At 27.6% G+C, this 14,889-nt stretch overlaps 5 protein-coding genes across 5 annotated transcripts; 4 read left to right on the top strand and 1 right to left on the bottom strand.

Moving 5' to 3' along the window:
* Window positions 1–245: 245 nt before the first annotated feature.
* PGO_133730 (conserved Plasmodium protein, unknown function) lies at window positions 246–3,296 on the top strand (the record flags this gene model as incomplete). Its single annotated transcript, XM_028689889.1, has 2 exons — window positions 246–267; window positions 469–3,296. The coding sequence occupies 2 exons, from the start codon at window positions 246–248 to the stop codon at window positions 3,294–3,296; spliced, it is 2,850 nt and encodes a 949-aa protein (XP_028545690.1).
* Window positions 3,297–4,241: 945 nt separating this feature from the next.
* Window positions 4,242–5,921, top strand: PGO_133720 (GTP-binding protein; the record flags this gene model as incomplete). The annotated part of the gene is made up of 1 exon (XM_028689888.1): window positions 4,242–5,921. One exon carries the CDS (start codon window positions 4,242–4,244, stop codon window positions 5,919–5,921), a length of 1,680 nt encoding a protein of 559 aa, XP_028545689.1.
* A 599-nt stretch (window positions 5,922–6,520) lies between these two features.
* On the top strand, window positions 6,521–8,155 carry PGO_133710 (hypothetical protein, conserved; the record flags this gene model as incomplete). Its single annotated transcript, XM_028689887.1, has 1 exon — window positions 6,521–8,155. One exon carries the CDS (start codon window positions 6,521–6,523, stop codon window positions 8,153–8,155), a length of 1,635 nt encoding a protein of 544 aa, XP_028545688.1.
* A 534-nt stretch (window positions 8,156–8,689) lies between these two features.
* PGO_133700 (hypothetical protein, conserved) lies at window positions 8,690–10,150 on the bottom strand (the record flags this gene model as incomplete). The annotated part of the gene is made up of 1 exon (XM_028689886.1): window positions 8,690–10,150. The coding sequence occupies one exon, from the start codon at window positions 10,148–10,150 to the stop codon at window positions 8,690–8,692; it is 1,461 nt and encodes a 486-aa protein (XP_028545687.1).
* A 1,362-nt stretch (window positions 10,151–11,512) lies between these two features.
* Window positions 11,513–12,484, top strand: PGO_133690 (S1/P1 nuclease; the record flags this gene model as incomplete). Its single annotated transcript, XM_028689885.1, has 1 exon — window positions 11,513–12,484. The coding sequence occupies one exon, from the start codon at window positions 11,513–11,515 to the stop codon at window positions 12,482–12,484; it is 972 nt and encodes a 323-aa protein (XP_028545686.1).
* Window positions 12,485–14,889: the final 2,405 nt, after the last annotated feature.

Here is a 14,889-nt window from a genome sequence, read left to right as displayed (position 1 = left end):
AATTTAGAAAATGGAAAGAAAAACCAATTAAAGATACACATACACATGAGATAATAATGTTCCAAATATAGTTTTATTTTACATATATATATATATATATATATATATATATATATATATATATAACACCTACGTGAATATGAATGTATAACACTCTCTAACTTGTTCCAAAGATTAGTATTATTCTACGGAACCCCATATTGTAATTTCAGGATACATTTATTAACCTCCTTTTTGGAAAAACAATGCGGCTATATATGAAAAGAGGTAGAAATGCATATGTACTTGATAAACATTAGGATTGGAAAATTAATGTCTTACCTATTGTTAGTTTATCAGTCTTCTTCCATTATATGCTTGTGCACGAATCATTTTTACTATAACTGAATTCATTTTTTTTGTATGCAAGCTGTACGTATTTACTTATGTATTTACTTATAAGCACACCCTTTTCCCGCAAATGCACAGGCATAATCTTAAATAGAAGGGAACTGAGAAAATTAGCAAGAAAAAAAAAGAAAAAAAATAAGCTCCTTTTTTCAAAAAAAAAAAGTTCCAGAAAAAATATTGCCCAGGATATCACACATGACATTGAATCAAAAAGAAAAACAACAAAAAAGGAAAAGGAAACTAAGAGGAAAAAAGAAGAATACAACGATAAGGATAATTTAAGTGAGCCACCTAAAAAACAAATAAAAACGTCTCGTAGCAAAATTAAGTATGATATAGCAGCTGAACAAGAAAAAGATAATCTTTTGTTATCGTACTTATCGAAAAAATTAAAAATTAACAATGTTGGAGATGGGAAAAATAACAATGAGGAAAAACTTCTTAAAGAATTGGAAAAAGATGGATTTGACTCGAATTTACTAAAATTGACAAATATAATATTTAGTGAATTCCAGAAAAGCTATAAAGATGAACGTAAAAGAAGTAAAGCAGATAAAGAACATGGTGATGATAGAAAAAGATATTCACAGGAGGATGAAGACAAGCAGAGTTTAAGCGCAAGTGAAAGAAATTCGGGAGATGACCAAGTCACTAAGATAAAGTCAAAAAGTGAGATGAAAGAAAATAAGAAAGAAAAAGAAAAGAACAAGGAGCAGAAACAGAAGAAGAAAACAAAGGCAAAAAATGAAAAGCAAATTAAGGAAAAAAATGAAAAGAAAATTAAGCCAAAAAATGAAAAGCAAATTAAGCCAAAAAATGAAAAGCAAATTAAGGTAAAAAAGGCAAAGCATAATAATACAGAGGAAGACATGGAAGGGGGTGAGAGAAAAATCCCCCCCCAAGGAACATCCGGAGAAAGGAAAAAAATTATGAAGGCGGAAAAAAAGATAAAGAAAGTTAACTACCCTGAAGAATCAAAAAAAATAGAAAAATTTCTCATGGTTTCTCTAAATAAGACATCTGAATTTAATATAAAATGTATTGTTCATGATATATGTAAATATTTTCATGATTTAAAAGATCTTAAGCTGAAAGTTATTTTTAATGATATCCTTATAAAAATAATATCCAATCATTTTAACAATGTAAATGTTACAGACATTCACATATGCATCTGCGCAGTATTAATATGTATATTCAACAGTTTGATATATCAGAATATGCTAAAAGATTTTTTAAAAGCATTAACGGAAATTTTTAAATATCTCTACCAAGAAAATCTCGATTTGTTAAAAAAAATGGAAAGGATTAATGAACTGAACAGTAACCCAACATTCAAATATACAGTTAATAACATCAACAATGAAAAGGATACTGAAAATGGAAAACTTGCAGTATTAGAAAAATCAAACGAAACAGACCAACATTGTTCTAGTGCACACGCATATTTGAATAATTCTAAAGGGAATGATGATGAGATAAACTATGCAGTTAGTCAAAAGGAACAGGATCTATATCAAGATTTTAAAATTATTCTGAGAAACTTGTTGAAATGTTTCAGTCTATTTTATGCACTAAATTACGTAGATTTCGATTGTATAACTGATATAATTAATGTGCTATGTGAAAACATAAGCATTAACAGTGTGGACAATATAATTATTATTTTGAAGATATGTGGAATGAAGCTAAAAAGTGAGGATGTTACTCATTTGAAGTATATTTCGGAATATTTAAAAAAACAAATTGACAATTATATTATGAATAATCACATTTGTGTAGAAAGAAGCAAACTACGATTTTTGATTAAAGATATAGATGATTTAGAAAATGGGAAAATGAAATTCCACTTTTTGAATAAATTTGAATTTCTTTTCAGCATTTTAAAAGAATTTGAGAATAAATACAACTTTAAAGGGAACATGATATCATTCTCTTTTTTAAAAACGTTAAAAAGCGTCGAATTTACAAGTATACAAGGTGGAAAAGGATCTAAAAAGAGAAAAAGTACAACGAACATAAAAAAGGAAAAAAGCAATATGGATAAAACTGGTGCAAAAATAGAAAATGCTACTAGCACAGGTGATAGAAACAATAACATGCTCAGTGAAGAAGAAACGAACGTTATAGAAAACAAATTTTGTAAACTGAACTATTTAACGAGTGGGGAAGAAGCATACTTCAATGAATCACATTTTAATAGAATCTTAAAACAATATAAAATTCAGGGAATTTTACCAAAAAAAATTTTCATAATTATGAAAAATAGTCTGAATGTTGATGAATGTGTGAATAATTTATCTTTAATTTTAAAAAAAAAGAAAAATATACCTCATGTCATACAAACAGTTATTCAAACACTTCTCTATAACAAAAAATATAAAGTTGCTTATGCCAAAATATTAAGCAATATATCAAATATTAAAAATAGGATATTTCTTTTCAGCTTAAAAACTATTTTTATAAATTACTTGAAGAATATAGATAATTATAATTTAAAAAAAGTTCTTTTCTTAAGTAAGTTATTTGTGTTTTTGCTTAAGGAAAAGTTACTGAATTTTCAAATTTTTAAATTTATCGAAATAGGACAAGAAGGGGAAACAGAAAAAAAACAGGAAAATTCAAATATTTCTTTTTTTTTTAAAACTGTTTTTATTTTAATTTCATTGCATGATAAGTCGGGAGATTTGTCGACAAATAGTGAATTGTGGAGCCATATAATGCAAATCACACGAGGTGCTCATTTGGGCAGTTCCTTTGTACACATCTTTAAAAAAATTATAAAGAAGTATATATTTTATGAGGTAAAGAACATAGTTCGTATATACCCTAATTTTAAGATAAAATATGCTGAGATGTTTTATGCCTTTCTGGAAAAGCAAAAAAGCCTAGGGAACTCTCCCTAGCGCGACACATTCCGCGCATTTGTTTGGTCCTTTATTTGCTAATTTTTTTTTTTTTCTTTTTTTCGCTAAATATTTGTATAATAAAGAAAAAAAAAAAAAAAAAAAAAAAAAAACAGTTAACACATGTCTGTGTGTGGTTATGCGTGTTTACACAGTGGCTACGGATAACACGTTATATATTTTATTATACTTTTTTAACATAATTGTATTTTTCCTTTTTTTTTTTTTTTTTTTTTTTTTACGTTGCACTTCAATCTATTTATCTAAAATAGTTTGCAGTGCTCATTTGCTGCTCATATTTTTTGTAGTCTGTCAATGGTGTTTGCTGTAATTTTATGAAGATTACGAACTTTTTATCATCTTTAAACGTTTTTCTATGAGGAATGTTTAGCTACTACACCCCGGTCGTAATACTAAAATTGCATAAAAATAACATTCACTTCAGAGACTATTTCCTTTTTAATAAAATTAAAATAAAAAACTACTTAATTTTGAATAAGTTTTTTTTATCTCTAAAAGTATTTTTCCGTAAGTTCTGGCATAATAATAAGAAAAGAAGAAAAAAAAAAAAAAAAAAAAACAAGTATATACGTACTCATATATGCACATATATATGGATTTACATAGCCGCTAGATCGAACGGCTACCAAGTAAACAAGAGCAAAAAAGAAAAAAGAGAAAAAAAAGAAAAAAAAGAAAAAAAAAGTGATAATTGTTTGGATGTATATCATTTAGTGAGGCATTGTTCTTCCAAATACTGAACCCATTTTCTGTTTGACGAAATTGGATAATAAAAATCGTAGCTTAATTGTTTATTTGTTCCTCTCTGATTTTTTAATTTTTTAACGATGATATTGTCACGTAAATGTACACATAAATTAACTTGTCGCAATTTTTTGTATCTCATATGTAATATAGAAGGAAATTAGGACATGTAAAAAAAATATGCTTAGGGAAATTATCATTTCACTATTAGTCATACTTAACGAAAATGTTCTTATATATAGCTTTTCTTGCAAATATGCAAAGAAAAACATTATCTTTGTAAATAATAAGGTAAAATGTGCCGAATATGAGAAATGCCAAAATCATAGAATAAATAAGCTATATTGTATGAAAAAGAGGATTAAGAAAAATCAATTCCATGATCGTTGTATAATAAATGTTAAAGGAGGAAATGGGGGTGATGGTATATGTTGTTTCACAACATTTTCTCAGAAGAAAAATAAAAAGTATGCTTCTGGTGGTAGAGGGGGGAAAGGAGGTGATGTATATTTAATTGGAGATAAAAAAATGGATAATTTTTTAAGCATAAAGTTAAAGTCTTTTTATTATGCCGGAAATGGAGGTAAGGGATGCAACAATAATCAAAATGGGGAAAATGGAAAAGACGAATATATATATATACCAATAAATACAATTGTATACGATGAAGACAAAAAATTTATTAATTTTATTTATTTAAATAACCAAAAAGTGCTAATCGCAATGGGGGGAAAAGGTGGAAAAGGTAATTACTCTTATAGAACTAAGAGTTTGAAAATACCATTTGTCTGCCAATTTGGAGAAAAAACAAAAGAAAAAAAAATTTTTTTGAAAAAAATTTTTTTTACCGATTTTGGCATTATTGGATACCCCAATGTGGGGAAAAGCACACTCCTGAATAAAGTAACCAACGCGAACGTGAAAATAGCAAATTATAGCTACACATCCAAATTTCCCAATCTTGGTGTATTTAAATTCGACAGTGGGGAGGAAAATACCGAGGTGGAGGAACACAATTGGGAGAAAAACTACGAGGAAGCTGAATTCTCAATGATAGACGATTGCGAGGAAAGAAACGAAGATATGGAAGATAATCAGGGAGAAGTAACTGATCTAATGGAGGATACAGAGAACGCAGGACATGAAAAAATAGGTGCAAAAAATAATTACACAGTTATAGATTTTCCTGGTATAATAAAAGATTTAGACAAAAAAGTATCGAATATATCCTACAAGTACCTGGAACATCTAAAATATTGTAAAATGTTAATTTACATGTTTGATATAAATAGTAGTAATAACACAATTGTTGAAACGTACAGAAATATAAAGGATGTTTTAGTGCAGTATGATCCCATTTTTAAAAATAAAAAGGAAGTTGCACTGTTAAACAAAATGGATATATATATAGACAAGGAAAATATAAACACACTAATTAATTATTTAAAGGATATTTTAAAAATAGATAACATTTTTGGCATATCAGCATTAACAGGAGAAAATGTAGTAGAAGCAATAAATGAAATTTTACTAAATATTAATGAGGAAAATACCATAAGTGAATTTACAAAAACTTTACCAACACCAATTGATATTGCAAAAATTGAAAATAGTGACAACTTCCGACCATCTCAATTTGAAATACACAAATACAAAGAAAACATTTTTATCGTTAAGGGGAAATATATTGAAAATCAAGCGAATATTTTCAATTTTTCCAAAAGTGATACTTCAAAAATTTTTAGCAAAATATTACATGATTTAAATATAAATGTTAAACTAAAAAATGTGGGAGCCAAGGAAGGGGATAAAATTATTATAGGCAATTATTCCTACGATTTTTCTATGGATGAGGACTAGAAAATCTCATCGGCTACATGTTGCGTGAATAAAAAAAAAAAAAAAAATTGCACTTAACAATAAATAAATGTTGCTCTATTTTTGTTTTTGTTTTTGTTTTTCTTTTTTTTTTTTAAGTACTGTTTATCTGAACGAGCATAATTCTGCGAAGAATTTGTTTGTAATGACATAACCCCCAAATGGGACAATTCCACCAATGAAAATTTTGTATGCTTATATTTTTTAAAAAAAAAACGGCAAAGTGGGCTATTTTCAGCAGGAAACAAACTTTTTATTTTCAGCAGGAAATACATTTTTTATTTTCAGCAGTAAGCGAGTTTCTCGTTTTTTACTATATAATTGTTCTCTTGCCCATTTTTTTGTCACAATATGAGTCCCCACACAAGCAAATGACAAAATAAAATGCATAGAGGAAAAACCCTCCTCACGAACTACTCGATTAAGGGTAAAAAAAATATGATTGCCTCAAAATGATCATACGCAAAAAAATTCGAAAACGAAATTGGCACAAGAAGGCAAGGGGATCACACAGGGATGTCCCAAATTTTGCTTCCCCAAGAGGGAATAATAATTACCGACATAGGAATAGCGCAAAATTAATGCATGAAAGAAATATTCATAAAAGTTCGTTTACCAATTTTGATGAATTAAGCAAAAAACATGCATTTATAAATATATTTTTGCACAAAAATAAGAATGGGAAGTTATATTACGATTTTGGGAAATCTTTAGCTACCTATTTTTTGAGTAAAGCAATACTAAAAGAATACTACGGCCTCAATTTTTATTTGCCATATGTTGATTATGAAAAAATTGAAGAGGTTTTAGGACACATATCATTATTGTCAAAAGACATAAATAACGAATCTGCGATTATATATGTGAATGATATAGAAGAATTTAAAAATATAATCTTAAATTTGTATCACGAATACAACAACAAGTTACTAAATTCAAGCAGTGAAGGTGAAAATGGTATACTGAACAACCCAAATCATGAATTAAAATGGGAGTATTCCATCGAAACAGAGGAAGATATGAATCAGAAAAGATTTCTATGTCCATGTATTCCTGGTAGAGCTAATTACATTCATTTTTTATCCGATTTGACTGTATTAACTACTGTGAATGAAGAGGTTTCAAGTGAAACTAAAGGTGGTGAAGAGACGAATGAATCAGTAAATAATTATGAAGAGATAAAAAATGTAAAACATCTTACTATACTATATGGCAGTTTAATTAAAGTACTTGATATTGGAGTAGGTGCAAATTGTATCTATCCACTTCTCGGAAATTGCATATACGATTGGTCATTCACAGGGGTAGATATAAATCTAGATTCTTTAAAATATTGCTATATAAATATTTTACTAAATAATAAAGAAAATAGTATCTTATTGAAATATCAAAAGGATAAGAAGAAAATATTTAAAAATGTAATAAATGATACGGATATGTACTTTTTCTCAATGTGTAATCCTCCTTTTTACAGTATCGTAGAAGAAGTTAATAAAAATCCGTTTAGAAATTTACAAGCCAATGTAGATGAGGTGGTTTACTTTGACAAAGACCAAGTTACAACTACAGAAGCTGAAGAGGTGATAAACACAGCTAGCCAAACAAGACAGGAGGATATCTTAAACGTTGATCAACAAAACGATCGTTATATTAACAAGATTTATGAAAATACGAACGAAAAAAGGGGAAATGTCAATTTAGAAACTAACGATTTTATAGCATCTTCTATTAATCCTGAGGAGGAACATGTTAGTGTGACCCAAGTAGTAAATGAAGATCTGAAGAAAAACGATATAAAACATTGTATATACAACAATGACAACACTGGAGGAGAATATGCTTTTATCTTAAATATGATTAACGAAAGCAGTTGCTATTTTTACAACGTAATATGGTTTAGTACTTTAGTATCTAAATTTAAAAATGTTAAATTAGTAAAAAAAGAAATAATAAAATCTATGAGAATGTACAATATACAAGGAAAAAACCAAGTAATTTTTCTTAATGCCCTTATAAAAAATAACATACATTTTAATCAATATGTTCAATTTCAAAATGTAGAAAATGCATTCATTCCAGTTTATATATCTCAATATAGAATATTCGAATCACATACTGGAAGAATAACTAGATGGATTATTTGTTGGTCCTATTATTGCGAAGAGCAAATAAATTATATAAAAAAATTATTGCACGAACGAATTATTAACGTCTAAAAAAAAAAAAAAAAAAAAAAAAAAAAAAAAAATTAGGAGTAGATATGTATGCGAAACACAGGTGTGCTACACAACTGTATGTTGTTCTTTTGTTCTTTTTTTTTTTTTTTTTATTTCCCTAAAGGAAATATCCAGTATAGATGCATTTTAATTACAATCAAAAGGAAGAAAAAAAAAAAAAAAAAACATGTGTGGATTAACATAAACAAACTAAATAGAAATGTTGTTATAAAAAATATATAAAAAGAGAATCAATGTAGAATAAGCCTCCAAAAGGGTAATCCTATAAAGTTTGCATTGAACATGCATGGAAATACAATTGATGAAAATGAATACCCCTAAGATGTCTGACACGAATAGGCCCTACCCATATGTGAATTATACGTGCCTAAATTGTGCACTCGTAAATTATGCGCGCCTAAATTGTGCACTCATAAATTATATGCGCCTAAATTATACATGTGCAATCTAGGCATACCTAAATTGGCCACATCTAATCTACCCATATGCACAGTGCGCACAGAACCAGTCTTTTCAGCTAAAGTGGACCAATACATTGAAGGCAGAACATATCTCAAGGTTGTTAATCCGCTCGTACTCCTCTAGGGAAGTTTTTATTGAGCCCTCAACTACATCATATTCGTCAGAATCTATATTCAAATATTTTGGGCTATCCACAGTGACATTTATGCTATTATCTGAATAAGTAATGATCTTTATATTAAAATGAGAATTTCTTACCGCCTGTACAATGCAATTTTCAACCTGTCTATTCCATTCAAAATTTTCAGCATCGTTTGAAAATTTTTCATTCAAATATCCCATTAATACGGATTTTTTAACAATTTCGGTTATTACATCATTATTTAAATCATTGAATAAAATATCTTCTTTCAAAAGAGACACATATTGATTTATTTCGTTTTTGTCTTCTATCAGATTTATCATTTCGCTAAATTTTTTTTTTTTATTTAAAAAAATTGTTATAACATGTGCAATAACATCTTTATATTTTTTCCCTATTTTTTTAAAGTTAATAAAATTCCCAATTTTTGAACTATTACTATTCATATATACATCAAATAATTTTTCATTTTGTATCTCTTCATTTTTTGCATTTTTTTCAATCTGTTCTAAGGTTAAATTTTTATTAATTAAATTGGAAACATTCTTTTCACTTCTATTTAATAAGTCCATGATTTCTTCCTCTTTTAAATTTATATCTTTCATTATCTTTTTAAAGTGATCGCTATTTATAAGTTCTTTGCTTTCTTCTGGTTTCAAATTACTAATTAAAGAATTATCATCTCCTGTTGTGAAGTGTTCCATTAAATTGAGATTCGAATTTTCTGTTTCATTTGAAGCATTATTTTCATCTTTGCTGATTTCATTTTCTTTGATATTCTTTAATAATTCAGAAACCGATAAAAGTTCATTATTTTTACAACACATCTCATCTTTTATGTCAACCTTAGGGTTGATGTTTGTAGCATTTTGAGTGCTTTCCCCCTTTATGTCATCATTTACGTCTCTGCTATTCTTATCATATTGTCCACTACCATCTGTTCTTATTTCATTATCACACCCATTTCCTTTTTCCTCATTTTCCAATTTATTACTATCATTTAGAATGTTCTTTTGGCACCCAACCTTTAAATTGTGCTCAATTGACAAGTTTTTCTTTTCTGAAACTAGTATAGGGTTTAATTTCTTTCTCAATTTGTATTTATTCCGTGTTAAATATAATTTCAGGTAATGGTAATTTTTTCTTTTACTTCTACTGACCTTATGGAAGGAATAACCAAATGTATACCTCGAAATTCGAGAATGAGTTTTTTTTTCAAGAATTAAATGTTTTTTTGATTGTACATTTGTTATTATTTTGCTATTATGTGGTAAATATTCACTTGTCATAAAATGGGCTCTGTTGAATTTAAGTGTCTTCATAAAAATGTACAAAATGAAATTCCAAAAGATGAAAGAAAATAATTTCATTTTTTTTTTTTTTTACAATTTCATTATGTTAGAAATGTGGAAATATATAATCCTAACTTGTACATTTTTTCCATCCTTTTAAATGCTATTGAAGCTTGGTTATTTTATTTCTGTTGCAAATGCCACGTCCTGCATTTTCTTATTACACAATTTTTTCATGTCCCATTGAGGCTAATCGCCCCGTTGTGATTGAAGAGGTTATGTTTTTGTTATATCCTGTTATCTCGATCTATGCAGTTTTTCTTCTGTACTTTTTTTGTGGTTATTTGTTGGCTATTCCCATTCCTTAGCCGATTCCCCAAATTGCTTTGCTTTCCCAAATGTGATATATGTTTGTGCTTTATGTTTAGATAATCCTTTTTTTTTTTTTTACACGTAATATACTCCATTTTATTTTAATGTCCCACTTGATTAGTTATATTTAAAATGTGGTGAATTACATCCAATTATTTATTCATTATTTATTTGTTTACTTACTCTTTTTTTCGAGGCATAGTGTGAAAACGAAATCATTTGCTTTCACACATTAGCAACTAATCTACGGGGGTCACTTTTCTTTCATTTTTTAGTCCATAAAGAAAAAACGTGATGGTCTCTTCGCTTAGCATGATTTTCAAAATTGTCTTACTTTTAATACACGTTCATTTTTTTTTAACTCCCATCTTTGATATGTTAATCCACTGCACATGCATAACACAATTGTCACCATTCCCTACCTTTACACCTGACAGCATTTTTTTTTTTTTTTTTTTTTTGCTGTTGAAGCTTTATCACTTTTTTTTTAAACAAAGCGTGACGCTCTGGGTAATTAAAAAAAAATATATATTTATGTTGTTATTCACATAGAATGTATGTAATTTTTCTTTACGTTGCTTCTCTTTGCATTACGTTGCATTACGTTTCTTTATTTTTCCTTTTTCCTTTATGATACTTCTAAAAGAATCAAGGTATAATATTGATAAAGGAAGCCCCTACTTATGGAACATGAACTTCTTAAAGTGCAGAATTCATGTTTGTTCTTAAATTCTAATTTTTACATGTATACATAATTTCACAATTACGTATTAGTTTTTATAGTTTGAGCATGTTTTATCATTCTAAATAGAAAGAAGGGTTCAAAAGTGTTCTTTTTTTTTTTTTTTTTTTTTTTTTTTTTTTGTTTTATCCCTCAATACATACGTCGCTGATAGTACCAAATTGTTATCCAATTTTAACGCCTTCGTTGTGATAATACGAGCAGGTATCGCCTTATTTATATGCTTACATCTACGGTTAAAGAGACATTCGTATATACAACAAGGTAGAGGAATATACACTTCCATTATTGCACATGCACCTGAATGGCCACTTAATTTAACAGGAATGTGTAAGCATCTAATTAGTTTTGTATTATGTATTTTAATATCTATCAAGGAAATTATATGTTGGACAGATGAAGGACATATGTTAGTAAGTGCTATTGCATATAACCTACTGAATGAAGAAGAAAGGTTAGTACTAGATAAAATTTTTAAGAATTACAAAGAAGACAATGATTTCAACAACCCTATAACTGGAGCTGTATGGGCTGACCACATAAAACCAATTGATTATCACTATCCAAATAATGTTAGAAGAATAGGTGGTATTGATCTAATGAATAAATGGCATTATATAAACATACCATACAATCCAAAGAATGCTAAGATAAATGAATATCATAAACAGTATTACATAAAAACAGACAATGCTTTAACAGTGTTAAAACATATATTTACTTCATTAAAAAATGTAAAGAAAAAAGAAAACCATGGTACATTTTTTTCATATAATTTTAATTTAAGATATTTTATTCACATTTTTGGTGATGTACATGAACCACTACATACTATTAATTTTTTTAATAAAAATTTTACACAAGGAGATAGCGGAGGAACTCAAATTCATATATTGTATAATAATAAAGTAGAAAAATTACATTACTTATGCGATTGTGTTTTTCACACAAGAAGCAAGAAATGGCCAAATACAAAACCCGAAAAAATACTACAAGAAGCATATGGGTTAATGAAATTATATCCCCCTGATTACTTTGGAAACAGATTAAAAAATGACTTAAATGAATTAGAATATCTCGAGTTTATGATCAATGATAGTTACAATAAAGCTGTCGAAAGTATTTACTCGATCTTCCCTCTTGATACCTTAAACAAAAAAACTTCCTATGTTATAAATACTTTTTTTGTTATTAACCTAAAGAAAATATTAAACGAACAAATTGCTTTAGGAGGATACAGATTATCACACTACCTAAAAATTATGATAGCCAACGTTCCTACAGATCTCTTGCAATAGAATATGTACATATAATATATAGCAGAAAAAAAAAAAAAAACTTATCCCCAATGTGTTTATGCACGTTGTACTTGGTATTTCTCACGTCTTTCCCTCTCACGTTATTACTACTAAACAATGTGATACATCCGCAATTCTGTACATGTATATAAATTACCTCTTTCATTAATTGCCTTTAATCATTTGAAAAATTGTTTTCTTTTCATTTTTGTTCTCATTTTTTCTCCTTCCTGATTTGCCCTAACATAACGCATAAAAGAGTAAATCATATTTCAACTGATATAAAAATAGTTACCCATTTTGCAACTCTACCTATTTTATTTTATTTTTTTGTAAATTTTTGCACCACAAATGATAATCATATTATTTATTCAACTTGTTGTTCTAGTTTTATAACATGTGTACATAATTGTTCATATGGAATTCATTCATGATAGCATGTGTAGGTAAAAGTGGACACACGCGATTATTTTATTCTTGTTTTTTTTATTTTATTTTTTAATTTTATTTTATTTTTACTATTTTTTTTTTTTTTGTGTAGCTCATTATATATATATACCTCTTTATGTGGAAGCACAGAAATAATTGTCTTTTAAAATAATATATAATATGTGCAAAAAAAAGAAGTAACATTTTTTAATAAAAGATTTTTCATAAGCATATTTATGCTTCTCCCGTTTTAATGAATCTAAAGTATTGTATCTTGTTATCATTCTTCTTCAATTTTTAAAATTTAAAAAAAAAAAAAATGTAACAAAAAATAAGGCAGAATAAAACAAAACTGAAGCAGTAGTAACAATGGAAAATTGTCTAAAATTAAACATTGAAAGTGGGGTGTATTCTCACTTTTATTTTATCATAAATAATTACATTTTTATGTTCCTGAATATCATTATGAAAGAGAAAATGGAAAATACTCCTGGAGAAGTGTACACATGTATCTTCTTCCTTTACGCTTATTGTATGCGCATTGGCATGCATACAAATATGTGTATGTGCATACCTATTCGTATACATTTCGACGAATGTGTGTAATTCTGGGAATGCATCGATTTTGTACTTTGAATGTGTGCAAAATTCTTAATGGTTCCCTGTGCGCGAATTTTTACTGACGCATACACAGAATTTATAATTAAAAAGTTGTCCGTGCAATGTTATTTTATGGAATGGCATTATTTTGAATTGATTTTCCCCCCCTTATATATATATTTTACTTCTTTTTATTATTTATTGTTTTTTTTTTTTTTTTATTATTATTTTATTTTTTTTTATTTTATTTGTTTTTTTTTACCCTATGATTTTGCCAGTGCATTGCAGTGAAGATGTTTTTTATGTGAAACGTTTTAATTTCAGAACACATCCCCCTTGATCATTTCTATTTGCGCATAAAGGCTGTATACAATTTAACAATGCTGGTAAGTACAAATAAAAATTCAACTTTGTCTAATTATTGCTATAATGTGTATGTTTGCATACATTTTTGTTCATTTTATAAAGGAACCTCATTTTCAGTTGTTTGTTAAGGAGGCATAGTTGTAAAATAGCAAAAAGTAGACTTATTTTTTTTAAAAGAAGTAAATAATAGTGATAAAAAAAAAAAAAAATTGTATTTAGTTTGGTATACCTATATTATCAACACTTCTGTAACATTTTAAAGGAATTATTTCATGTTGTGTTGTGCGTAAACATTTTATTTACAACATGAGGGTGCATGTTTTTTTTAAAATTTTTTGAGTTTATTTAGTTATTTTGTTTCTACCTCTTTTTCCAAATATAGATTTTTTTTTTTTTTTTTTTTTTTGTCCTCACTTATTCGTAGCAATTTCTTTTTAGTAGTACGAAAATACTAAATGCTGATATATAACAGTTTGAATGATACCTACTTTAAAATTTAGCTAGTTGTGCAATCCCAACATTGATTAACATTTCCATTTTTTTTTGATGATATACATTTGTTTTTGAAAGAATATACATATATGTATATATATATGTGTCTATGTCTAGGCCTATTTCTAGACAGCTTTTATATTTTCCCATGTTAGAGCAGCTATGCGAAGTTATTGTATCCCTTTCATCAAAACTTATTGTATGCGCTTATTATGCTTTTTTTACTGGAGTTCGCAAAAGTAGAAAAAGGGATTCAATTTTTTTCCTTTTTTCCTTTTTTTTTGACTTGATACTTTATTCGCAGGAAAAATCTCATTATCGTTTTTGCAATTTTGACTGCTTATATATATCCATGTTTAATTGCCTATGGTTTTTGCTTATCTATGCTTTTGTGCATATCTCTTAAATGTAATGCACATACATTTATATATATATATATATATATATATATTTTATTATCATTACTCTTTTACAACCGTTGTAACGAAAATATTTAATTTATTCTGTTTTAAACTCTT

This window comes from Plasmodium gonderi, assembly GCF_002157705.1.
Source record: "Plasmodium gonderi DNA, contig: Chr13, whole genome shotgun sequence".
In the NCBI taxonomy this organism is placed as follows: domain Eukaryota; phylum Apicomplexa; class Aconoidasida; order Haemosporida; family Plasmodiidae; genus Plasmodium; species Plasmodium gonderi.
This window is presented reverse-complemented; position numbering and strand designations above follow the sequence as displayed.